The sequence below is a fragment of the Onychomys torridus genome, chromosome 19 (genome assembly GCF_903995425.1).
Source record: "Onychomys torridus chromosome 19, mOncTor1.1, whole genome shotgun sequence".
Taxonomy (NCBI): domain Eukaryota; kingdom Metazoa; phylum Chordata; class Mammalia; order Rodentia; family Cricetidae; genus Onychomys; species Onychomys torridus.
The window spans coordinates 36,440,890-36,467,501 of record NC_050461.1 but is presented as its reverse complement, the minus strand read 5'-3'; the positions used below and the strand labels follow the sequence as shown (position 1 = coordinate 36,467,501).

Here is a 26,612-nt window from a genome sequence, read left to right as displayed (position 1 = left end):
TGAATATAAATATATATGAAGACCAGTTACGTCATAGTGGTGACAGCCATCCAATTAAGAAAGGGGTGGGAGCCAAAGATTTGGGTCAGTGATAGAACACTGACGAGCTCTGGGTCCAGTTCTGAGAGCCACAGAAACAAAACACAAAAATCAGAACAAAAAACCCAAATGGAATTTTCTCCAACATTATCTTTTCCCAAAGATAAACAAGTGGCCAACAGACACACGAAAAGATGTCCAGTATCACTAGCTCTCAGGGAAATGCAAATCAAGACACATCTGTAGCAGAACGGCTGTAATAATAATGAGTGATAATAACAAGTGTTAGTGAAGAGGTGGAAGCCTCAGTCATTGACTGTGGGAATGCAAAATTGTGCCACCGCCTGGGAACGCAGCCCATAATTCCTGATAAGGCTAAAGACAGTGCTCCTAAATGACCCGGCAATTCCACTCCTAGGTATGTATACCTGAGAGAAAAGAAAGTGTACATCTACACCAAAGCCTGGAGGTGAGTGTTTATAACATTGCTCATTATAGTCAGTAAGCAGAAACCTGGATGCCCATTAACTGAGTGGATCAACACAGTATACACTATCCATAACAATGGGATGTTATTTAGCCATAAACAGGAACCGAAGGGCTATAACAGGAATACACCTTGCAAACATTATACCGTGACAGAGACGCCAGCTACAAAAGATCGCAGATTGATTGATTCCTTTTATCTGAAATATCTAGCATAGGCCAGTCTGTAAAAAAACACAGGAACAATAGTAGCTTGTGGTTAGTATGGGGATGGGGTGTAAAGGGAACCGTTTGTGAGGAGTGATAAATTGCTCCAAATAGGCTGTGGTGTGTTTGTATGACCTTCAATATACTAGAAAGCATTGAATGGTTCACTATAAGCAGGGATATTAGGTTGTACAGAATTTTAGTGTTGTTTTGGGGGCAGTCTCACTTATATAGGTCAGCTGCAGCTGGCCTCGAATTCCTGATAGATGCCCTTGCTTGATTATAGGTGTGTGCCACCAGTAGGCTGCCTTACATGGACTTTTAAAGTGTTATTCATGGTCTCATGATGTCAGGGAGGAGCCGGTGGGAACATGGCCTTTTCACTTTTATACCGTTTAAACAGTGCTTCGTATCAAGGTTTAAAACAAGGACAGCACCTGTCGCCTTTGCTAGAAAGCCTGCAGGTGGCCCTACTTAGGTGATCTGAGATCATGAATGTCATGTATTGAAAAACAAAATCGTCGGCAACAGAACAAGCTGTCGTCCAACAGGGGAAAGATGGAAAAAGTCGGTCTACTAAGAGCCTTTCCACCATCTTCCTATTGGGTTTTTGAGGTAGCTGTCCTGGAACTTGCTCTGTAGTCCAGGCTGGCTCAGAGATCGGCTTGTCTCTGCCTCATGCTGGCTGAGATTAAAGCCGTGAGCACCCCCTTCGCGCGCCTCCCCCCCCACTTGTCCAGTAAGTTTTAGCCTAAGATGCTCTCTGCCGGCTGCCTGCTGGCTTTGCCCTTTCCAGTCCTGCAGAGGGGCACACCAGGACCGCTTTGGAAATGGAGCGGAGCTGCAATGTGGGTCAACTCAGCGACAGAAACCAAAGGACAAGATTCCTTTTCTGAGCAAACACAGGGACGAGGCCAGTGGGCTCTTAGTTTACGGATATTGGAGTCAAGTTTCCTCAAATTCTTCTTAGCAGAAGGTTTGAGTTAGCTGGGTGTTTCATGACTATGATCTTCCAGGCCCCGGATTCTGGGTTCTAGGTTCTAGTAACCTAACTCAAACGCCTGAAGGATGGATGAAACAGGTCTCTGCCCATCTGAAGGGCAGGAAGCCACTAGGGAGACACCTAGAAAAACTCTTGAAGCACTCTGAAGAGGTCTTCGAGTCTCGTCCCTACCCCTACTCCCCACCCCCCCCCCCCCCCCCCAAACTCCCAGACTCAGATTCCTAGTTGGCTGCAGAACTCCTGGCCACTGAGTGACTTATTGAGGTCTTCTTCGGGGTCCACCAAAGCGTCCCAGAAGTCTTGGCAGCTTTGCAGGGGAGAGACCAGGGAACCCAGACAGGCCGCCCAGCGTTCCCCGCAGGACAGAGACTCAGCCGCCACCGCGGCCGCCAGCGCAGGTGAGCAGCCGGATCCGGGCTGGCCCCGCGGTCCCGGCGCCTCCGCCTCCGCGGCGCCCTGCAGCGCCCCACTCGGGCCTGGGGTGCGGGCGGGGACTGGGCCCTGGCACCCCGGGGCTCGGCTGGGGGGCGTGGGCGGTTCGGGGACTGCTCGGCCGCCCCAGCAGGGTGCGCTGGGGCGCCGGGTGGCCACCGGCCTGGGTGCGGGGCGCGGCGGGCGCGGGAGCCGCAGGTGGTTCCCGGCTGGCCTTTCTCCTCCCCCTTCCCTTTCTCCCGCCGCCCTCCCTCGCGCCCGTGTCGGCGGCACTTCCCCCGCTTCCTCCTCCCTCTCCAATCCGGAGGGAGGGAAGGAGCCGCGGCGCTTTCCTGCCTGCAAACTTCAGCGGGACCCGCCGCGGCCGCCCGGGGATCGGCTCCGGGAACTTCCTCGGCCGCGCTGCCCCGGACCGAGTCCTGGAGGAGGCAGCTGGGGTCTCCGAGCTGTCCCCGCGCCCCCTCGCCTCCCGGCCTCGTCCCCGCGGCGGCTGCTGCCCCGGGACTCTCCTTTGTGTTGGATGCGGACCCGCGCCCATCGCCCTCGGGGCCCGGCGTGAACGCCGTGATCGCCGGTCCCCCGGCGCCCCGCCTGCCCAGCCATGCCCTTCCACCAACGGAGCGTGGAGCCCGCGCGGCTGCGCCGGCCCGAGGAGGCGGCGGTGGCTCGGGCTGCGGGCGCGCCGCTCTTCCGCTCGCTGGAGCAGGTCAGCTCGCACACCCTGGTCTGCCTGCTCGCCCAGCTGGCCGACCTGTCGCGTTGCGCCGGGGACATCTTTGGGGAGATCGAGGGCCAGGCGGCCGCGCTGGGTCACCGCACCGCCCAGCTGCACCGCCGCCTCGACGCCCTGCACGCCGCCGCCGCGCGCCTGGACCACCGGCGAGTGAAAATCCGTGAGTGGCTGGTGGCCCCGGGGAGGGCACCGCGGCACCGAGGCGCCCGGCCAGTTGCTGCTGCCTCCCGCCCCCTGGCGGCCCAGGCTCAGCTCTCCGGCGGCTTCGGGAGCCCATGGGTGTCGGGGGGCTTGGGTGGGAGGGAGGCCGTGCAGGTGGCAGGGGCGTGTGGCTAGCCCCGATTCTGGCTTCTTGGAGCTTGCCCTGGTGGAGTGGGCGCGGAGTGTGGCTTTGGGGATGGCTCATCCCACTGCTCTGTCAGCGGGAAATTGACAGCAGCCACAGTTATGGCAAAAAACGTGATGGTGTCCTGTCTGGAGAAGTCAAGGGATATGGGATGGTTATAACGCTTCATACTTTAGGAGGATCTATTTGTGGACAATCTCTGGGGACCGCATGGAGAGTTGGGGTGGCCTGTCACCCCTGCCTGCTGCATATTGTACGTGTGACCTCACCTACCAAAGAAAAGCGTGTTAAGTTGAGGGTTTTTCCTTTTGCCGTTGAATTTTGCTCCCTCCCAGACTGACCATTGGCTCTTTGTTATTCTGAAGACCTTGACCTTGAGTCGGGATTGTGTCTTTGTCTGGCCTTCCTCAACCCCCAAAATTAAGCCTGTGACCTGACATAGTAATCTCCAAGTGCCCATTTCATTTCAGCGGCTTTAACTGGCTCTGATGAATGAAGGGACTGGAATTTCCTGCTGGCCCAAACAGAGAAACTTTCAGTGTGATGTCTGGGTGGTTTCTCCCTTTTCAGTAAGTGGACTCGGTCACAATACTTAGTGCAAAGAGTAAATTGGGGATGGTTGATGGATTGCAGGGTGGGAGGGCAGATACTGGTGTAACAACCCACGCCTAGATTTCAGCAGCTCTGCATGAAAAATGGCCTCACTTAGAATCACTTCATACGTAATCTGGAGTGGCTTGTTTTCCAGCTTGCTAGAAGACCTGAGTCAGGTTTAAATATCTTACAGCCTAGGAGTTTGTATTTTCACTAATTTAATCTTACCACATGCCACTGAAATGCATCTTTCTAGGTTGTGCGTTTATCATATGATGGTTTTACATATTTTTGGTCAGCTCTATTTAGATTGTGCTGGAGACACACCTTTATAAGCCGTGGACAGCTTTTATCCCAGGAAAGTAGGAAGGAGATAAGAGGGTTGGGGTGTGTGCATGTGATCTAATAATTTGTTGGGGGGATATAAACAGATCAAATTTGTTCATGTGAACGGGGACCTCGTGCATAAGGATGTGGTGTCCTAGGGGACTTTTCACTGTCAACCTGGTAATCCTGTTTGTCTCTGTGTGCCCTTTTTGAGTAGGGTGTGTGTGTGTACCTGGGTGAATGAGAATTTCATCCCTGACATGCAGTGTAGTGAGGCAACCTGGCTGCTGGGTGAGCAAAATGAAGGGCACACTCTCCAGTGCATGGCATGGAGCGTTGTCCCGTTCTGCAGTCACAGAACTAGGCGAAATACAGCTTTTAAACTAAAATGTGGAAAAAGCAACATTCCTTGATGTGAAAACTCTTTCTTTGATAGTATTGTTTTGCATTTAAGTATATTTCCTCCTTCCCCTCTTCCTTTTCTTCCCTCCACACCTCCTCCTTCTTTTAGATAGTCTCAAGTAGTCCACACTGGCCCCGGACTTGCTGTGTAGCTCAGACAGACAGACAGGCCTTGGGCTCCAGACCATCCGACATCCCTCTTCCAGGTGCTGTTACATGCAAAGATGTCACCTCCAGCTCCTTTTCCTTTCTTTGAACATGTGTGTATTCCAATAAGCTATACTGCCCAGCAGTCCCCTGGCTTCTCTCTAGAGGTGTTCTTGAAGTGACTGAAACGATTCTCTTCCAAGTTTTCATGAGCATGTTATCTTAAATGGCTTTCATTTCACACCGGTCATCCTGGTTGATCATGTTCATGTGGTCGTTGAAAGAAGGCTTTTGAGGCCATAGGTACATACATTTGTGCATACGTCCAAAAAGAGGAGTTATTAAAAACATGGTTAGATTTGGCCCCATCTTTGCCTGAAACTTTTTTGTATGCTAATAAGCGATGAATCACCTATACATGCATCCTATTTAGCATCTGCAGCTTTCTTTGAAAAAAAAAAAATGCCTTGTCTAGCACAGTGGCTCATTCCTGCAATTCCACCATGTGGGAGGGTGGCTGGCCTTGAATTTAGAGTGGTAGGATCAAAGGTGTGCACCACTATGCCTGTCCTTGAACTCTGAGTGCTAGGATTAAAGGTGTACACCAGTGTGCCTGACATCTTGGTTTGTTTGTTTATTTATTTGTTTATCTATTTTTTTTCCCCCGGAGCTGAGGACCGAACCCAGGGCCTTGCACTTGCTAGGTAAGCGCTCTACCACGGAGCTAAATCCCCAACCCGTCTTGGTCCTTCCAAGTCATATGGACCTTTGTACTTGGAATTGACTACAGATGTCCCTGATTTCATAAATTCATAACCAGAGAAGAAATCCAGGTCACAAGACTTGAAGCCATTTGTCCTGGCTGAGGGCTAGAGTCTGTACCTTTGATTGGCTTGCCTGCTGTCCAGTGTGTGTGTGTGTGTGTGTGTGTGTGTGTGTGTGTGTGTGTGTGGCTTTCCTTTAGGAGTGTTTGGAAATAGGGACCAAAGTGTAGATACCTTTCATGAACTGTCTTTGGGCTGCATATGAACCTTAGTTTCGTCCCTCTGGGAAGACAAACCTGTTCATGAGTCTCCCACGGAGAAAGTAACAGACTGCAGTAGCATAAACGCTCGAGGGCCAAGAGCCAGTCCAGTCACGGCTGCTGGTGTCTGCCTTCATGTGAGACAGCAGCTGGATCCGAACAACATGGACAATGTTTGCAACACTGGATCAGTACGCGTTAGGCCAGGGGCCAGTCCTGCTGGCTCCACGGATTAGGAGGAGAACGTCTTCAGCCTTGCTGTTCTTCAAATGTCACAGTTAGAAAGTCCTACAAAACTTCCGTTAGGAAAACCACACATTACTGTTCTCCCCATGCCCGGTGAAGATTCCACCGATGATCCTGGAGGAAGTGGCCCCACGGATCCAGTACGGACCTTGTGATGGTTATGAACTAGAACCCAAGTGGCTGGGTACAACCTGTGAGAGGTTTTATTTATTTATTTATTTTTATTTTTTTATTTAATTGATTCATTTGATGTGGGAAGACCCACTGTTAATCCAGGAGATAGGAAGATCCGCCTTTAATGTGGGCCACACCTTCTAGTGGCAGCTTATAAAAAGTACATGGAGGCAGGAAGCTCTTTTTCTTTGCCTGTTTGCCCTCTCTCCCCCTGGCAACATCCATTCTTTCACTGGCACTAGAGCCTACTTCTTTGGGATTCTGGTATATACTGAACACTAGCTGAGACATCCAGCCTTGTGAACTGAACAACTGTTGGATTCCTGGACTTTCTATGGGTAAACAACCATTGTTAGACTAGCTGGAACACAGCCTGTAAGTCACTCTAATAAATCCTCTGTGTGTGTGTGTGTGTGTGTGTGTGTGTGTGTGTGTGTGTGTGTGTGTGTGTGTGTGCGCGCGTGCAAGTCAGAGGACAGCTTACTGAAGTGTTTCTCCTTCCACCCTGTGGGACCCAGGGATCAACCTCAGGTTGCCAGGATTGGTAGATAGCACGTCTCCTTTATTCACTGCACCGTCTCACTGGTTCTGTTTCTGTGAAAGTAAAGCTTGATTAGTTCAGCTGCTGACTAAGTATGGCTTTACTGAAGATAGTAAGAGCAGGCAGAAATATAGTTTTTGGTTATGTCTGGGCTCTGTTAGCAGTCTAGAGACTTTACTGTGCAGAAGACAACAGATACTGAAAGTGACGGGCATATTTTATCGACGTCTGTGGAAGTGTGTCCCCTGCCACCTCCCGTATTTGGGATTTGGCCTAGGGCATGTTAGGAAGTCTTCTACCACGGAGCTATATCCCCAGACCCCTTTTTAATTTTTAAATTCTGAGATAGCATTTCTCTAGGTTGTCCATGGCCTTGACTTGCTTTGTAGCCCAGGCAGCCTTTGAACTCACTATTCTCCTGCCTCGGACTTTCAAGTAGCTGGAATTATAGGCCTGTGGCTTTGCCTCAAAAATAGTTTTGCTGGGACACAATTCCCACTGGATCCCTCCATTTCCAGTGTACAGGCCAGGGGTTTTTAGTGTATTCAGATTGTGCGGCATGACCACAGTCTATTTGTTTACATTTTTGTGGTCCTGAAAGTACCCCATCACTGGGGATCATTCTCCCTTGCCTCTTGACCTTCCTACCTCCAGGCTGCCACAGAGATATGTTCTGCCTCTGTAGAGCTGAACATTCCAGATGCGTGTACTCCTGTCGTCCGTGGTCTTTGTCCGGCTTCCTGTAAGAAGCAGTGTTGCCCAGGTTCACCATTCGCTACTTCCCATAACTAACATCACATTGCTGTGAAGTATGTCTATGTATTAAAAAAACAAAACAAAACAAAAAAAAACCCAAACACTATCATTCAGATGTTCAGATGTCTTTATTTGATCCCAAAGCCACGTGAAACAGAAAGGCAAGGCCATATTTTTAAGCCCATTTTATAGATGAAGACGTGCAAGTTCTAGGGCTAGTGAAAGGCATTAACGAATAGGGCCAACTGAGTCTCGTGATTTCTGCTCTTAGCTCTCTTCCTTCAGTTTGTCTTCAAAGTCCTTATTGGGACTGGGGGTGTAGCTCAGTGGTAGCTTGCTTGCCCAGCGTGCATGAAGCCCTGGGTTTAGTCCTGAACACTGAATGTAGTGGTACACACCTGAAATCCAGTCCTTGGGAGATAGTCCAAGGAAGAGCAGAAAGTGAAGCTCATTCTAGGCTACAGAGTGATTGAGGCCAGCCTGGGCTACCTGAAACCCTGTCTCGACAACAACCAAGAACTTCTTGCGTGAATATGAAGTCCTGTTTAAAGAGACTAGGAAAAGGCCATTTGTTAGCATTTTAAAGTAATAGTTCTAGAATGACAGCTCTTCCCCCTACCTTTAGATTCCAGAAACATTGAGAGGGGTTTACTGTGTTACCTAATCGCCGGGACACCCTTTAATTATGGTGTGTGCCTCGCCTGCGCACTCCTACACAGCGGACCTGGAATGCTCTGTATAATTTTTAGAATTGAGATGAATGGAGTTGAAGATAGATGGCTAGGTGGGGGTGTGGCTCAGTGGTGGATCATGCATTTGGCATGCACAGGGCTCTTTTTGTCTCTATCAATTGGCTTCCCTTGGAGAAGGGTAGCTTGTTGGCAGAAAGATTGTATAGGCATCATCCTTGCGTAAACAGGCCGAAGAATCAAAGAATTTGGTAGACAGTGTGGGCTAATACTTGAGAGGCGGTCTTCTGGGCGGTAGTTTCGCCATCCTACTCTATTGACCATCATCCTCTGACCTAACCAGCAGTTGGATGACGTCAGAATGAATATCTTTCCATCTTCCTAAGAATGAATCTCTGCTGTGTGTGTGTGTGTGTGTGTGTGTGTGTGTGTGTGTGTGTGTGTGTGGCTGTGTTCTAAAGACAGCGGAGATCTGGGTGTTGGTGGCGAATGCTTTTAATCCCAGCACTCTGGAGGCAGAGGCAGGTGGATCTCTGTGAGTTCGAGGCCAGCCTGGGCTACTGAGTGAGTTCCAGGAAAGGCTCCAAAGCTACACAGAGAAACTCTGTCTGAAAAAACCAGAAGGAAAAAAACAACAACAAACAAAAAGACAGTGGAGATGTAGACTTAAGTGGCCTTCTAAGAACAGGTGCAGGCTCACTCTTAAATGTATGTCCAGTAAACTTGGCTCGAGACTTGCTTTCATTGGAGCATACCCCATACTAGAGAGGTGTTGGTGAAAGTACAGAAGTATGGTTTCCACCCACCTTTATCTCAGGAGAGTTTTAAAATTTATTAACAGAAACCACAGGAGCTGAGTGGGCAGACTGTGGCATTAGGTAGGTTAAGCAACTTGTGTGAGGTCAAGCAACTTTTTTCTATGTGCCTGACCTTAAGAATTGCCTGCCTATGCCTGGTGTGGTGGTACATGCCTGGGAGGCAGAGGCTGGCAGATCTCTGTGAGTTTCAGGACAGCCAGGGCTGTATAGAGAGACCCTGTCTCAAAAGTAAATAAATAAGAATTGCCTGTCTAGTTTAGTAGCACACACCTGGTGGGGGTGGGAGTATAGAGGCTGGAGGATTAGGAGTTCAGGGCTAGCCTGGGCTACATAAGACCATGTCTCAGAAGAAGAGGAGGAGGAGGAGGGAGCGGAGGAGGAAGAAATCTCTTTTTAGATTCTTATGCTAAAAGGACTACATATTCCTAATTAAAAGGACTTTTTCTGTCAATATTTTGCTCATTTGTCTTATTTGCAGTTTGAGGAGGACACCCAGGGCCTCTGAGTTCCATTCCCAGTCTCAGGATATATTTTATTCACTAGTCGGCATGTGGATGTTCACATGCCCAGGAGTTAGTCATTTTCCAAACATCAGGTAGGTACTTATTTCAAGTTCATCTTCACTCTGTCCACAGCACACTCATGCTTTCTTCCCCAGATTTAAAAAGTTTTGAATTAGCTGGGTGTATCCTTTGATGCAAGACCATAGTCTACTCACTGGTTCTTGGGACACAATGCCTGAGAAGTATACAGAGCCTCTTACACTGATGTAATGGGATAATGTAGAGAAAAATCTCACATTAATTAATTTCATCTGTATGTATTGCTTTAGGATGGGAAGTAGTAAATGAAAACATTTTAAACATTAATTAAAAAATTTTTTTTTTTTTGAGACAGGGTTTCTCTGTGTAGCCTTGGATATCCTGGAACTTACTCTGTAGCCCAGGCAGGTCTTGAACTTAGAGATCCACCTGCCTCTACCTCCCGAGTGCTGGGATTAAAGGCATGTGCCAGCATTGCCTGGCTTTATTTTTAATTTTATAGTGTGTGTGTGTGTGTGTGTGTGTGTGTGTGTGTGTGTGTGTACACACAAGAGTGCAGCACCCATGGAGACCAGAGGCTCAAGCTGAAGGTACAGAGAGTTGTGAGCCACCTGATGTGAAAGGCAGGAACTGAGCCATCTCTTGAATCCCTTAAAAAAATGTAATAAAAAGGGAAATCTTCAAGTTCCTTAATATTTTGAAGAAAGATTTTGTAGCAGAAAAGTAAGGCATTATGTTCATTTGCTTTATTTAAAAGTCTTTTTTAAGAACAATGATTATGTCAATTTAATTCACTCATGTGTATTGTGTGTGTCTGTGTGAGTGAGTGTATGCCCTGTCCATGTGGGTCCTTGCAGAGTCCAGAAGTCTTGGATGCCCAGGAACTGGAATTATACATGGTTGTGAGCCACCTGACATGGGTGGAAAAACAGTCATTTCTGCAGACTTTAAAGACCTTTAAAAAAAAAGTCAAATTTTAGGTAAAATATAAGATGTCTTGCATCTAACTCAGAGACCCAGGGACTTAGTTATTTCATTTTGCTTCTGCTCAATTGGTTTATACCCTGGCACAAATGAGTTCTGTAGAAATTGAAAATCAGAATCAACAGAAGTATGCTGATGGTCATGTCACTTCTGTGTATGGTGTTCATTCTCTCTCTCTCTCTCTCTCTCTCTCTCTCTTCCTCCCTCTCCCCTCTTTCCTCACCCCATTTCTTTTTTGACAGGGTCTCAAGTTGTTTAGGCTGGTCTAGAATTCTTGATCCCCCTGCCTCTGCTTCCATGGGCTGGGATCTCCGGCATGCACCACCACGCCTGTCTCCTGGTGGTTCACATTTCTCACAGTGTTCAACGTGACAATGTTTTGGAAAAATGGACGTGGAGCTGGAGCTTGTCTTTCAGAGAACTCCCAAGTAGAGGGCATGGAGGTCCCAGGCTCTATTCCCTTTTCTCATGAAATAGTGACATGTTCCCACAATAGGAGGAAATAGAGGCTAAAGGGCCTGTGAAGAAAGGCAGCCACATGAAGGCCCCATGAGAAGGGCTGGCACCCTAGGTCCTGAAGCTGAACCCATGTGAGACACAGGAAATCCAGCCCCTTCATGCAGGGTGCATCTTGGGTCAGCCTGCTCTAACACTGAGTGGTACATTCTCAGCACTACCAGACCCGAGTGCAAATGATGACATTCCTTTCTTCAGAGAAGGGAAACTCAGAGAAATGTGTCTCAGTCATCAGAATGCTTGCTTAGCATGCTGCGGGCCCAGAGTGCCATCCCCAGCACTGCATAGGTGGTGGAAGGCTTTCATTCCAGCAGTTGATCCGTAGAGGTAGGACGATGAGGAATTCAAGGCTATCATTGGCTACATAAAGGGTTAAAGGCCAGCCTGAACTACAAACAAACAATCAAACAAAAAAACAAACCAAAAACCCTCTCTAAAAAAAGAGTCTATCACATATTTTGAAATAAAAAATGACGAAGTCTAAATACGTGTGGCTTCGTAGTCTAAGCAACATAGAAAGACACCATCTTAAAAAAAGGCTTTGGGCTCTTTCCTTAAAAAAAGTGTTTATACATATGTATGTAGGTGTGTGTGTGTGCGTGTGCGCGCGCTTGCGCCAAGCCTGCGGGAGCCTGTTCTCTCCCTCTGCCGTGAGTTCCAGAATTCCTCAGGTCCTGATGCTTGGGTGACAAGTACTTTTACGTGCTAAGCCACCTCACTGTCTCCACCTCCACATCACCACACCCCCACACCCCCACATCCCCGCCTAAACCCAGTAAATCACTAGCGGGTGGGCAGGTGTGAGACCAGTATGCGTGGTTTCTTGAGAACCCTGGCACACAGTTGACACTCCACATTTGCTGAGGTAGCACCTGTGTGCCCATTCATGTCCCTGAGTCACCACCAATGGTTGGTCCAGGAAGATGAGAGCTGACCAGATCCAGAGAACTGGTGGGAGAGATAAATGTGAAAAAGTCCCCGATTGGAAATCAGAACATCCTGCCCAGATTCTGGAAGCATCTGTAGTCCATGACAGGAATGGGGGGGGGGGGTAGGGCTTTCTTTCTGTCTTAGACAAGCTTGAGCTTGGGGGCTGGGACTGCCAGCCCTTCTCCTGGGACCCTCATGTGGATGTCCCTTTTCTTTCTCAGGTTCTTTCTCCTCCATTTCCTCCCATTGTGGGAAAGCCGGCTCAGTTCCTACCGAGCTTCCTAGCTGTGGAAGAACCCCCCTGCCCCCCCCTCCGCCCCTTGCAAAGCCTCACTGCCTGGGTGGTAGCTGCTCCAGGTTTCTCTTGAGTCTCCTGCCCAAACCCCATTCCCTGATTCCACTCAGCACTGACTGCTCAGCCGTCTGCTCTTCTGGGGCCTTCTGGAATCTAGGACCATTTCATTCATCTCCTTGTTTCCCACACGATCTGAGTCATGAGCAATCACCCGGGCTCTGTTAAAAAACAGATTCTCAAACCCCGCCCGTGGAGATTCTGAATCAGAGGCTGGGTTGAGGCCAGGAGCAGCTTGGGCCAACAAGGCCTCCAGGTGATTGTGATAAACCAAGTTTTGGAAATACCAGGTTGTTGTGTGTTAGGAATCTGTCCAGGTGGTGGAGCGGTTACCCATTCATGGAGTACATTGTCAGGCTAGTGCCTTTGGGATCCCAAAGTGAATCAGACAGTAGCCCTTTTGTTACTGTTTTCTGTTTTTGAGTTGAGATCTGGCTATGTAGTCCAGTCTTCCCAGAAACCCAAGATCCCCTCCCTGCAAAAGCAAGTCTTATACCATTTCTAGAAGATCTGTTCTGAATTAGAAATGGCCATTTTAGGGGACACTTGCCTTAAACGACGTGTTGTAGGTTGTGGGATGGTGGCACTCCCCTGAATTCAAAGTTAGGGCTTGAACCATTTACAACGTATCTTCTTCTAAAAATTAATGTTTTAAAAGCAAGCAGAAGCCAGATGTGTTGGCATATAACCTGTAATCCTGGAATCTGGGAGGTAGAGCCAGAGGGCCAGGGGTTCAAGGACATCCTGCACTATCGGACACCTTTTCTAAAACAAGACAAACCCACCGGAAGACAAATAGAAGTTCTCTGGTATGAGACCCTCCCACCCCCCCCCCCACTGCCATCCCCACCCCCACTGCCACCCCCACCCAGGGAGTGGTAGTGATTTAGTTAACGCTTCTTTTGTCGCTTACTCTAGATTTCTTTCACAGACCTAGAAAGCAGAGTTTTACTTTAAAAGGACAAACGATTTCCCACAGGGAAATCTTTTATTAGACCTCCGCATTTTGATTAAAAAGTTGGTGTGTTACCAGCACCCACAAAGGTTTGTGCAGTGATGAACATAGGACTCTGATAAAAATGCTCCGAGGGTGCAGACTGTGAATTGGGGGAACTGAATTAAGTAGGCTCTGGTATGTGTAATCGGATTATGCCTGATCACTGTTGAGGTGTTCCCGGGGATGCTCCCAGCTGATGATCTGGCTGCTGGACTCTATACAGCTGAGGCGGAAGCCAGCCCGCATTGCTCAGGGTATCCATTGCACTAATTAATCAGCTGGCGGACTCTGGAGCACCTGGCTGCATTCATTACCTCTACTTGTCAGGAGCGTTGAGGTTTGTGGGAGCTCAGGGTGCAGCTTGGATAGACAGAGCATAAATTTTCATTGCGTCTATTGAGTAGGCAACACATTGACAGTGTCCAACGAATATGCTTCAAAGGGCATTTGGAGAAGAGTCTCATTCCTTCTGATCACCTTCTGCCCGGTCCCTCCAGCCCTCCGCCAGTCCTCACTTGCATTGCTCTGTGTCTTTCCAAGATTTCTTCACACAAACAGAAAAGTGTTGTATGTTTCCCCTCGACTTTGCATGCATAGAATTTCAGGATTTTGCCCTATCATATTCACGGTTCTTCTCTATGACTATTAGTTGATTTCTAAAAATTAATTACTTGTAAATCATATTTGCAAATCTCAGGTTGATTTTATTGTTGTTAGAGTAGGCAATCAAATTGGTGAAAAAAAAGGTAAAATTCAGATAGATTACTAAATTCCTTATTAATTTTTTTTTAAAGATTTATTTATTTATTATGTACACAGAAGAGGGCGCCAGATCTCATTACAAATGGTTGTGAGCCACCATGCTGGGAATTGAACTCAGGACCTCTGGAAGAGCAGTCAGTGCTCTTAATCTCTGAGCCATCTCTCCAGCCCTCCTTATTAAATTTTTAGAAATTGTTATTGCTTTGGTTTTTTAGGTCTGTTTAAACATGAGCTTCTGAAGAGATGATTGAGCATTTCCTGCATTTGGAAAGGAAATGGGAGTGGGGCTGAGGGGATAGAGTGCTTGCCAGCATGCCTTTTATCTGGATATCCCGATGTTGAGGGTGAATTTCTCCTGTGGGATGGAGTAACAGTGATCTAGGAGTGCATTTGGATTTGGTGTGGAGGGTTTTACTACGAGAGAGTGACTTAGAGCTTGAAACATAAATGCGGTGGCTCTTGAGGTCTGCCTGTAGACCGCAGTGTCTCACGTGGTACGGGGAGAGTGAAGCTTGAGAGACATCGGAAGGAAGCAACTATGGTCATTGGAGTTACTTCTTTAGTCATTAACCCGAGATCAAACCTAAGATCAAAAGTTTGGGCTGACTTGGTACAGAAATGGCTGGTAGAAACATTATCAGTGGTAGCATACTTTAATCCCAGCGCTTGGGAGGCAGAGGCAGGCAGATCTCTGAGTTCTTGGCAAGCCTGGTCTACCGAGTGAGTTCCAGGACAGCCAGAGCTATACAGGGATACCCTGTCTTGAAAAACAAAAACAACAAACAAACAAAAACGTAAGTGTTGATCAGAAGCAACTTGGGGTTACACAGCCTACTTCTTCTAAATAAAAAGAAAATTGAGGTCAACTATCATGGGCATGTCCGTGAGTCCAGCCTTCAGGAGTGTGATGCAAGAGGATCATGAGTTGGAGGCCATCTTGGCCTACATGGTGTGATCCCATCTAAAAAAGAAAAAATAGACTAAGTTAATTTAAAAGTTTTTGGTCTTAGAAGGCACATTTCTGATTCAAATATTAATGTATATTCATCCTAAATTTCAAACTAGTTAAACAGAAGAAACAAAGAATATGAAAAAAAGACTTTGGAGAATATTGCTGAATGTATATACATATATATTCATATTCATATTCATATATATATATATATATATATATATATATATATACCTTCATATTTATTAAAGCATAGCAATTGGTAGTATGTCTGTCTGGTTATCTATCTATCTATCTATCTATCTATCTATCTATCTATCTATGAAATCCAAGGCCTTGCACATGCTGGACTCCATGTCACTGAACATCACCACTGACCCAAATGGTCACATTTTAAACCCCATTCTCTGTACTTAGTTTTTAGTTCTGATTGTTCAACCCTAGCCTGTATTGTAAGAATTTCCTCATGTCACAAACACCCAGAGGCTGTCTTAAACAGGAGAGGCTCTGGGGTGTGTTTCTGACAATCTTAGTTTGCATTGGCCATTTGCTGTTCTGGGGAGTCCATGTGTTCTTCTTGGAGTTCTGAGTGGGGAGAAGCTGTGTCCATCCCTCTGATTTGTGGGGTTTCTTTTCCAGGTGGTTAGGTCTTTGTCATCTGCTAAATTGCACTCACGATACAGTGTTTAGGAGAATGTGTACTCAAGAAGTAGCAGTAGACACTTTGCCAAGTCTTGGAATTTATTACTGTCTTCTGGAAAAGCCAACCATTTTTTATGTCTAGGATCACCTTCTCAGGAAGACAGTACTGTGTCTTTACGGCAGATCACCCAGTGGAGACGGTTGTCAGCTTGTTGCTCTTGGGTCTAGTGGAGCAGTATGCTTGTAGGACTAACAGGTTATAACGTCGCTCCTTCTTTCTGGTTGTCTTTGTCCTTTTCCCTCCCAAAGGCAATAAACTGAGCTGGGGCTGTCCCTGAGTGGGAGGGTGCTTGCCAAACGCACATTAGGCGCTGGGCCAATAACAAAACAAACAACAACAACAAAAGGACGAAAAGGAAAAAGCAAATAAACATCCCCTTTTCCCTTCACCGGAGTGGCAATTAGACATCTGTCTCGGGTTTGCTCACCTTGGTGGGTGCCTCCTTTGTCAACGTGTGTGTGTGTGTGTGTGTGTGTGTGTGTGTGTGTGTGTGTGTGTGTGTTTATTTTGGTTTCGTTCAAGAAGATTTTTAAAACAGAGGGCTATCAACTAACTGTCTCTGGTCTCCAGCTTTGGGACTTGTTTTCTTGATAACCTTCGATCTCTTAAATGCAGAAGAACTTAACTGAAAAACACTGGCTGCAGAGGGGTGGGGGAGTGTGAGCTAATTGCCATGGGAAAGGTAGGAGAGGATGAAGCTGTGCGGATGGGTTGGGAGAGATGTCTGTCTGCCCTACTAGTACTTCTGATATAACCTCAACCTATGATTTGCAAACTACAAAGCCCAACTATAATAACGTTAATGTATCTTAATGCTTGTAAGGTAGCATCTAGAGCCAATATTGACAGCATGTCTATTATGTGCCCATTTCATTTGGCTTTCATAGCATTTCATAAGAAGGCACCATGACATCCTGCCTTTTATTTAGTGATGACGAAATGGTGCCATAGAAATGTAAATTTGTCCACAGGTGACTTGGCTTGTCTAGAGAGCTTGAGTTCTTGGCTCTGTAATAAGTTTAGACATTTTATTTGGATGCACGTGTGCATTGGTACCCATGGGAGACTGACTCCAGGTTCCCAAGATGCTCCAGTCTCATACACAGAATGGAACATTCTCCTCCAAAATCACTCTCAGTGGTTGAACTTTCGATCCTCCTGCCTCTGCCTCTCAAGGGCTAGCTAGGATCACAAGCTTGCCAGGCCTGCTATTTTTGATAACTTTAAGCAGGGTCCTACTCTATAGCCCGGGTAGCCTTGAATTTAGTGTCTGGCCCTGGCTGGCTTTGAACTTCTGGCAGTCGTCCTGCCTCAACTTCCCCAGTGCTAGGATTATAGGCATATGCCACTCTGCCCGACTTCTGTGCTTGCCAAACTTGTTTTCCCCCAAACTTCTCAGTTTACTGTGATATTGAAAAGCGTCTGAGTGTAGCTAGGGCTTACAGTATTTTCCAGTTTGCTTTGAATCTTTCGGATTATTGTGCCACCTACTCAATAGCATATGGCCCTGGGGACAGATCAGTAGCCCGGGTGACCATGCTGTTGTGAATCTACAGAGCGCGAACCAAGTTTGTCTGGTTCTTTGCGCCGCCCTGAAAGACAGCTGAGCCTCTGAACACGGAGTCTTTGTTAGCTAGCGCCTCCTGCCCTGGCCTCTTTTCCTCTGCCAGGCATTCATGGTCAGGGTCAGAAGACAGGAGTCACAGGAACAAATTCAATTTCAGGCTTGTTTTTGGTTAAGCGATATGCTAAGGTTAAAATCTCTCCTCCCTTCTCTCTCAGAAGACTCATGGCATTTGAGCACGGTGATTCTGCTTTTACTTGGTAGTGAGCTAGTGAGCAGAGGACCAGAAACATTGATCAAACTAGCTCTCCAGTGTCTCCCCCAGCCCCTCCCTTCCCTTCCCCTTCTCCCCTCTCCGCTCATTCTCTCTCTTCTTGGGATAGTGTTACCTGTAGCCCAGGCTGACCCCAAACTTGCTACATAGCCAGGATGACTTTGAACTTCTGATCCTCTTAACTCACCTGAAATGCTGGATTACAGGTATATTCCACCATACCCAGTTTACACAGACAGTGCCAGGGATCAAACCCAGGACCTCTTGAGTGCTAGGCAAGCACTCTACTAATTGAGCTATATTCCCGTTCCCCGTTTCTTTTACTGGTGAAAAATACCATTCACTGCTCGGTTAAGAGCATCGTGACCTATAACCATTCCCTTGAACCAGCAGTTCCCAAATGTGGCCCTGGAACCAGCAGGTGTCTGCATCTATTGATGGTCTACCAGATTCCCCCCTTTACCCCTTCCATGCACCGAATCTGAATCTCGGGTGTGGACTCCGCAGGCTTCCTTCTGCCCACAGCTGCCTAGGTGACGTGAGTGCATCCTGGTGTTTAAAAATGGCGGTCTACAGATGGCCCGAGGCTGGAGGAGCCAGTCAGCTTAGAGACCTTAGCATCCAGACAGGCTGTGCTTGGGATACTCAGTTCCCAGGCGGTTTCTCAAAGGAGCTGGCCCTTGGTCAGCAGGAGATACAGGATGTAGGCTTGAGAAGGAACAGTGGGAATCTCGCTGGACAGCAGGAGGTGCAGCTGGTGGGCCTCTCTATTTGGGCATTAGTAACCTGGCCTCAGGGCTTGCCCTTTAGTCTGGGAGCGAGGGTAATTTCTCTTTTCCCAGGAACTTCAAACAGCATCTAGGAGTTGGGAGGTGATTCAACCCAACCACAGGGCAGGGCACTTTTGGAACAAAATCCCTGGATGGAGGGTTACTGTTTTTGAATACTGATTCATAATACATAAGCTTCATGTTGAGACGTCAGGTCGAGATAGTATATTCTAGTGAAACTAGGAAAAGGTGAGAAAGATAAGGAGAATTTTTACATGTGGATGAGCCATTGATGATAAACACGAGGCGATTTTAAAAGTGTGAATTAGTGTGGTGCTTTATTGCTTGTTGCGTGACTTTTACCCATTATAACTCAACTTTTCAGCTTACTCTTAGGTACCTTATCTGTCTCTAAACTAGCTCTCAGTGTGGCATAAGCTGCTGCCGTTTGGGGAGGTTAAAGAGAAGTCAAATGGTCTGGTAAAAGGCAGGAATCTGGTTAAGAAATGAAATTTATTAGCTGGTGATCCTGCATAAGTAACTTGACATCTCTGCGCTGAGTGTTCTCCTCTGTAAAACAGGCATTGCACCAATCCTGTAGACCACTATTTTGGGTAAAATTATGTACCTACCTGGGTGCCTGGCCTAAACAATAAAAATGCCAAGGAATAATAAATATCACCCATTGCCTTGCTCAGCTTGCTCCTTGTTCCAGCAGATTTTTCCTTCCGTTTCCGAGTGCATTGAACTATCTAAGATGAGCTGGGCATAATAACCCTTTAATCCACGCCTTTAATCCCAGCACTCCAGGAGGTGGAGGCAGGTGGACCAGCCTGGGCTACAGAGTGAGATCCAGTGCAGCCAGGGCTACACACAGAAACCCTGCCTTGGGGGTAGGGAGAACTGGGATGCTAGAATGAAGGATTGGACTTAATTGTTTCACTGGACGTTAATAATATGAGGTTTATGTTCTGGCTAGTTGAGTTTTCTAGAGATCTGATGGTTAGGTTTGATGTTATTTTGGTGTTCTAGGATTTTTTTTAAAGATGACGTGACAATTCAGTTATAAAGATATAGAATCTTAGATTGAAGTACTCAGCGTGTTCTCAAAAAGGTATTTGATTATGTCTCTGATAGGAGTTTATTTTTTTGTTACTTTTCTCAGGTTGAGATGACAAGGGTGAGGACTTTTTGTTTGGGGAGTTCCAGTGAGTTGGTTTATTAGATGCAGAAAATGTCTAATTTAGAAACGTGTTAAGTGACAACATTTAGTTTGTGAGCTGCTTTGGGCTTCTATTTCCTCCAATAAACCACGAGTATTAGTCTACCATCACTGCAACAACATGCCTGAGGAGATAAAGTAGCAATGAAGAAAGGTTTATTTGGGGTTGGAGTTGCAGTATGGCACAGCCCCACTTCTTTGGTCCCACACCAAGGGTGATGATGAGGGTAACACATCTGTAATCCCTGCACTGGGAAGGTGAGGACAGGGGGATTCCCTGGAACTCTACAGCCAGCTGGCCAGATGAGTGAGGGCCAGGTTCACTGGGAGAGCCTGTTTCTATACCAAGGCCAAGAGCAACTTGAGGGAGTTACCAATATAGGTCTCTGGTTTCCACGTGAATGTACACACACACACACAGAGACACACACACAGAGACAGACACACACACATGCACACAGACACACACAGATACACACACACTATAACCTACCTGTCCACATTGGGCCCCACCCCCTGTTGATTCCACCACCTTCAGAAAGCACCACCAGGGTGAGCTGAGCCTTCCTCACAGATGCCTTTTCTGAAGCATTCCAGATCCTAACTGCAACCTCACCCTGTCCTCACCCATCCACCCAAGCCTGTTTGTCATAGGAGCTCAGTCATCATGGAGGAATGTGCCCTGGGTTGGCTGAGATACTGCTCGGCAGTGAAGAGTATGGGCTGCTCTTCCAGAAGACCCGAGTCAGAGTCTCAGCACCCACATGGCAGCTCACAACCACCTGAAACTCTAGTTCCAAGGGACCAGGGATCTTATGCCCTCTTCTGGCTCGGTGGGCCACTTCACAAACAGGATTCATAGACATACATTCAGGCAAAACACCTGTATATGTAAAATAAAATAAGGATTATTAAAATAATTTTCCAGTGGGAAAAGGACAAGCAGGAGGCAGAGATGACACCCTTTACCTCCCTAAGTGCTCGGAGGCCTCATTTATAATCGGGCTAATTTGGATCAGGCCTCGGGTTCCATTTTAGAGGGCAGCAGGGGTGTGTGTGTGTCTATTTGTGTGGAGGAGGGCATGTCTCTACAATATAATAGCATAGGTGTGGGTTCAAGTCTTTGGAAGCAGGGATAGGATCATCTCCAAGGTGCTTGGTTGTATGGGATTGAGAACATAGGCTTTGTGCTCAGCCGAATCCAGTATTAAGTAAGAGCACCACTACAGAGGCAGTGTGGAGTAATGGGCAGGTCTGTGAAGAACATTCAGGTCTGGGTGCTTATAATCTACTAGCTACAGGTGACTCAGTGGTTTCCTCAGACTGGTGAGATGGCTCAGTGGGTAGAGGTGTCTGTCACCACCAGGTCTGATGATCTGGAAATGATCCCCAGGACACACACAATGGATGGAGAGAACTGACTCCTGAGAATTGTCCTTTGACCAATACATGCACATCATGGCATGCATTCATAGGCAGGCCCACACTCAGACACACTGTGTGTGCATGTATAAACATATATACCTAAATGCAATACATTTTTAAATGAAAATATGTTTTCTAGGGGACTTTAAACAGATAAAGGACAATGTTTCAATAGCTCACTTAAGCGAGTCATGGTGCATACCTATGATCTGAGCATATGGGAGACTGAGGCAGGAGAATGTCAGTTCTGAGGCGAGCCTAGAATAAGTCATGATACTCCTCAAACAGGAGAAAAAGCCTCTTTAAATGTTATTTTTGTTGATGACAATGATTATTTTTGTGTATACATAGTTTATCTTGAAGACCATACCTGATGGTTTATGGGCTAGTATCTTGAAATTCTTTTATCTGCACATAAAATACAAGAAAACATTTCATCTGTTTTATGTGGGCATGCATGTACGTTGAATTTTTGTTCAGAGAGTATGGATGGGGTGCAAAATGCTGAAGAACACTTTGACTCCAACTGTGTTCCTTGTAGAAGAAACTGAACTGTTCACAGAATCCAAAGAACTTTGGTAAAGTTCATGTTTTTAAGTCACGTTGAACTTGTTAAGAAGGATCCCCGTCAAGTCTCAGGTAGTTGTACATGTCAAACATGACTTGGAAATGTTTCCTGTGGTGACTGTGTCTCCACAATTTATGTTCTTGAGGGGGTCACTGGGAATGAAAATTAAATTCTTGAAGGTCAGTCGACTTTCAAGTTGGCTTTCCAAAGTGAAAACGAGCTTCTGTTTTTTAAATTGAAGTTGTTGGGGGAAAGTTGCAGTGAAGAGTTTTCGAACTGTGCATGATCGTGTTAAACGGAGCTGGACTTGGCATCTTTGTGAATTGTGTGGCGGTTGTATTAAATGGAACTGGACTTTGTAAGTTTGTCAGACTTTCTCATTGCTAACATGAATTGCTAGAAATTAATTTCAAAGCAAATTGGAAGGTGTCACGCAATTTTTGCCGTGCCGTTCAGGCCAGGCAGTTGGAGTCTAGGTGTGGAATGCTAACTGTCTCCTCACCTTTCCTTGCTAGTTGATCTGACAGAAGGTGGAGACAGGAGTAATCTAGAAATATTTGTGCTATATTAAGTTCTTAAAAAGGAATATAGTTCGGGGGTTGGGGATCTAGCTCAGTGGTTGAGCGCTTGCCTAGCAAGCGCAAGGCCCTGGGTTCGATCCTCAGCTCCACATTAAAAAAAAAAAAAAAAAAAGGAATATAGTTCAGCTGGATGGTGGTGGTGGTGCACACTTTTAATCTCAGCACTTGGGAGGCAGAGGCAGGCGGATCTTTGAGTTCGAGGTCAGCCTGATCTACAGAGCAAGCTCCAGGACAGCCAAGGCTACCCAGAGAAACCCTGTCTCAAAAAATCCAAAACAACCCCGCTCCCCGCACTGAAAGCAAGCCAACAAAGGACTATAGTTCATGTTTTGGGAGTTACCATTTATTTATTTTACATTTTTGAGATAGAGTCTCACTTTTGTCAACCAAGGCGTCATGGAACTCACTATGTAGCTCAGGCTGGCTTTGAACTCTTGCCACCGGAGTGCTGGGATTTCAGGTGTGAACTGATATACTTGTGGTATTTTGGTGGCTCTGGGGATTGAACACGGACTCTTGCCACCTGTGTGGTGCACTCTACCGCTGAGCTGCCCAGCCCCAAAGTACTACTTAACAATAGAACCATATCTGTTTTAGAAAGGATTGAGCTCTTCTGAATTCCCTGTCAAGCCCCTTTTGTTCAGATATTTCTATTGTACTTTAGTAAATACTTTTTCCTCATGCCCGAATCTTCCTTCCTTCTTTCTTTCTTTCTTTCATTCTTTCTTTCTTTCTTTCTTTCTTTCTTTCTTTCTTTCTTTCTCTCCTTCCTTCCTTCCTTCCTTCCTTCTTTCTCTCTCTCTCTCTTCCTTCCTTCCTTCCTTCCTTCCTTCCTTCCTTCCTTCCTTTCTTTCTTTCTTTCTTTCTTTCTCTCTGTCTCTTTTTCTTTCTTGTCTATAATATCTGGATCCTTTGTTTATGTCCAAGACAGGCTGAAACTTTGTGTTAGAAGAGAGTTGTTCATCTCCTGGCGCCTGGTGAAGAGAAGGGGGGAGAAAGGAAGGGAAGGACGAGGGAGAGGCGGAGGCAGAGGGAGCCTCTTCAGAGGCATTCTCCAATTCCATGTCCTCTCAGTCAGGCCCCACCTCACACCCTCTCCCACCTCTCAGTAGCCCATTCAAGTATAGATTCATTGATGGATTAACCCATTGATTTGGGGGTTCAGAGCTCAACCCATATCATTGTTTTGGGGGACCAAACCTTCCATGCACGATTTTTTCGGGGATATTTCGTATCTCAACCACAGCAGTGGATCCCTGCCCCTGGAAGCTTGCTGGGAAAGGTTAGTTGGAACGAAGTTGTGCGTGTCTCCTCTCTCCTGTAATTAGTGATTTTGCCAGGCTAAAACCCCCCCACTCTTTGGAGATGTCCTTCTGCCAAACTCTTTTATCTTCTCATTCCCAGCATTGCTGTTGAGGAGCTCAGTCCTTGGCATCTGATCCTTTGAGGAGCTCTTTCCCTCTCTAAAAGCTTTTGTGGTCAGCTCTGTGATCCCCCTGTTTTGAAATTTTTTCACACTCTCATCCTTTGGAATGCGCATGTGCTTTAATTAATATCTGTTGGTTACTTGAGGAGTTTGAGTCTATTCTTCCCCCCCACCCCGAATTCTGAAAAAACGCTACTAAATTTAGTTTTAAATCCCTTCATATTTCCTCTGTATCTTTTTTTTTTTTTTTTTTTTTTTTTTATTTGTACCTCGAGTTTGTATTTCACTTGAGTACCTTACCTGAGATGGCTAGGGGGTCTTCCCTGTCTGTACCTTGAGAGTGGGGGAGGGGAGGGGCTGTCTGAGATGGAGGCTGGTCCTCTGGATGGGCAGGTTGATGAGGAAACCTCTTGTTAGTAATGAGGTCATCATAGGCTACAGCGCTTTTTCAGAAATGACCTGTCTAATCCTTTTGCTATGAAAACTAGGTCTAGCTGTCAGGTCCCTAGGAACTTGGAGGAAGGCAGGCTGGAGCCTCAGTATGCAGAATGCTTCAATTTCTTTGATCCCTGTATTTTGGTATGTCCCAACTGTGTATTCCCACCCCGGAAAGCCTGTTTTAACATCTTCAGAGGATCAAACGTCCAAGCTTCTGGCAGGATGGGAATGTAGTGTTCAGGCTGGTTCAGCGACTTTGTTGTTGTTCTTTGACACAGTGTTTCGATTGGCCCAGGCTAGCCTCAGACTTTCTATGTGCCGATGCTGGCTTCGAATTCCTCATCATTCTGCCCCTACCTCCCAAGTGTTACAACGACAGCCATGTATTCACCATGCAGTGAATTTTCACCCAGTCATCCTCTGGCTCTTCCCTCCCTCCCAGTCAGTTGGATTTACTTCCAACAGTCCTCGCCGGGCACCCGCACCCGAGCTCTGTGAATCAGCTGTATAAATATATGGGTTCCTAGTGCCCCCAAGCTGGCTCAGATTGGCTTTATCAAGGGAGTATTCAGCTCGTTACTGCTCAGCCTTCGCTTTTGCAGCTTCCAGAAAGCATTCTTCCCTTCTCCTGTCCCACTCTCCATCTTCTGAATGCAGCCTCTGCTCCGGGGCTGGCGGGGTGGAGCCATCTCGACTTGGTGCGCATGCTCAGTTCAGCCCTTTTGCTAGAACTCTGGGGATGCTCTTTGGCCCCTGCTTTCTCACTTCCTTAAGCACAACAGATTTCCCCCATCCTCACTTAGCTTTCTTGTTCCCCCAGGGGACTCAACTATTCTGCGAGCCGTCTTAAGGGTTACCTTTGAGACTCCTAAACCGTGTACCGTTCCTTTCTTCCTTTTCCAGGATGATGGAGGTTATCTCCTGTTCCCCACCCCACCACACACATTTATTTTTGTCTTTTCCTTTGAAAATGTTTAGTCTCAGCTAGGCATGGTAACACGTGCCTGGAATCCTGCAACTCGAGGCAGGAGGGCCACCATGAGTTCAAGGTCAGCCGGGTTTGCATGATGGGTTCTCTCTAGGATTGAGGTCTACAAGGCAATAGTCAACCTCACCCCATTTTTCGCCTTTAATTTTATTTTAAATTGACAAGTGATGATTAAATAACACGGAGTACAATGTCATTATTTTGATACATGTGTTTGTTGTGGAAATATCAAATCAGTTTTTAAAAATCTTTTTATTATTATTTATTCATTCAGTTCTTCCTCGATCTTTCAGTATTTACCCAACCCCTCTTGATGACTGACCCCAAAGATGATGAACAGTCAGCACTTAATAGGTACAGGCCAGCAGGGTGCACAACTTTAATCCCAGCACTAGGGAGGCAGAGGCAGGTGAATCTCTGGGTTCAAGGCCAGCCTGGTCTACGGATTGAGTTCCAGAACAGCCAGGGCTACACAGTGGAGACCTTGTATCTTCTTAGTTAGGGTTTCTGTTGCTGGGAAGAGACACCATGACCATGGCAACTCCTATGAAGAAAACATTTAATTGGAGTGGCTTGATTATAGTTCAGAGGTTCAGTCCATTATCATCATGGCAGGGAGCATGGTGGCATGCAGGCAGATGTGGCGTTGGAAGAATAGCTGAGAGTCCTTCATCTTGCAGGCAACAGGAAGTCAACTGACTTACTGAGCAGTATCTTGAGCATAGACCTCAAAGCCCGCCTCTACAGTGATGTATTTCCTCCAACAAGACCATTCCCACTCCAACAAAGCCACACCTTCTAATTCCTTATGAGATTATGAGGGCCAACTACATTCAAAGTACCATACCCTGTCTTGAAAAACCAAAACCAAACCGAACCAAACCAAACCAAACCAAACCAAACCAAACCAAACCAAACCAACAACAACAATAAAATAAGTATAAGCTTTTCTCAGTTGGACTGAGAGTTTTTTGACATCATTGTTGTTGTTGTTGTTCTTTGTTGTTGTTGTTTGTTTTTCAAGACAGGGTTTCTCTGTGTAGCTTTGGAGCCTGTCCTGTAGCCCAGGCTGGCCTTGAACTCACAGAGATCTGTCTGCCTCTGCCTCCGAGTGCTGGGATTAAAGGCGTGCGACACTGCTGCCCGGCGTACATTCTTAAATTATACACTTTATTTGATCCAGGAGGAGGGGAGCAAAGCTGGACTTCAGGTTCTCTGATTTATTCTCTCTGTATTATGTGATGTCTTCGGGTTGGAAGGGCTACTATACCCATGGTCTCCGGAGCAGGGAAAACCCCCTGCAGGATCCTGTCCTCACCACTATGACTGTGTTCTCCAAGGCCTTTTGTTGGGTAGTCACATGGTGTGAGAAGTCTTTGAAGTCTCTCCTTCTTTAGTCTTGCCTGGATCATCCACTTATATCTTGGACCTTGATTGTACAAGAACATTCCTGAAACTGACTTCTTGTAAGACTCACACAGCCGGAAGCTCATTACTATGAGGTCTGCAGAAACAACGGACAGAGCCGTTTCCAGCCCGATGCCTGGGCGGAGGGGAACAGGAGGTTCCTATCTTCGCTGGGTTCCTTTTCTGAGATCCTGGACCACGCCCCTTACCAGTGTGGGTTTCTTCTGCTACAGCTTTCAGGGCGGAT

At 46.7% G+C, this 26,612-nt stretch overlaps 1 protein-coding gene across 2 annotated transcripts in view; it reads left to right on the top strand.

Annotated features, from left to right (window-relative positions):
- Positions 1 to 2,500: 2,500 nt before the first annotated feature.
- Nhsl1 (NHS like 1) overlaps positions 2,501 to 26,612 on the top strand; it is a 230,054-nt gene continuing 205,942 nt past the window's right edge. The window contains exon 1 of one of the 2 annotated variants that reach the window (XM_036168726.1): positions 2,501 to 3,060. In XM_036168726.1, coding sequence (XP_036024619.1) covers positions 2,769 to 3,060 — 292 coding nt within the window. In that variant the 5' untranslated portion in view covers positions 2,501 to 2,768. The remainder of the gene's footprint in view (positions 3,061 to 26,612) is intronic. The other variant, XM_036168727.1, reaches the window with a different exon arrangement.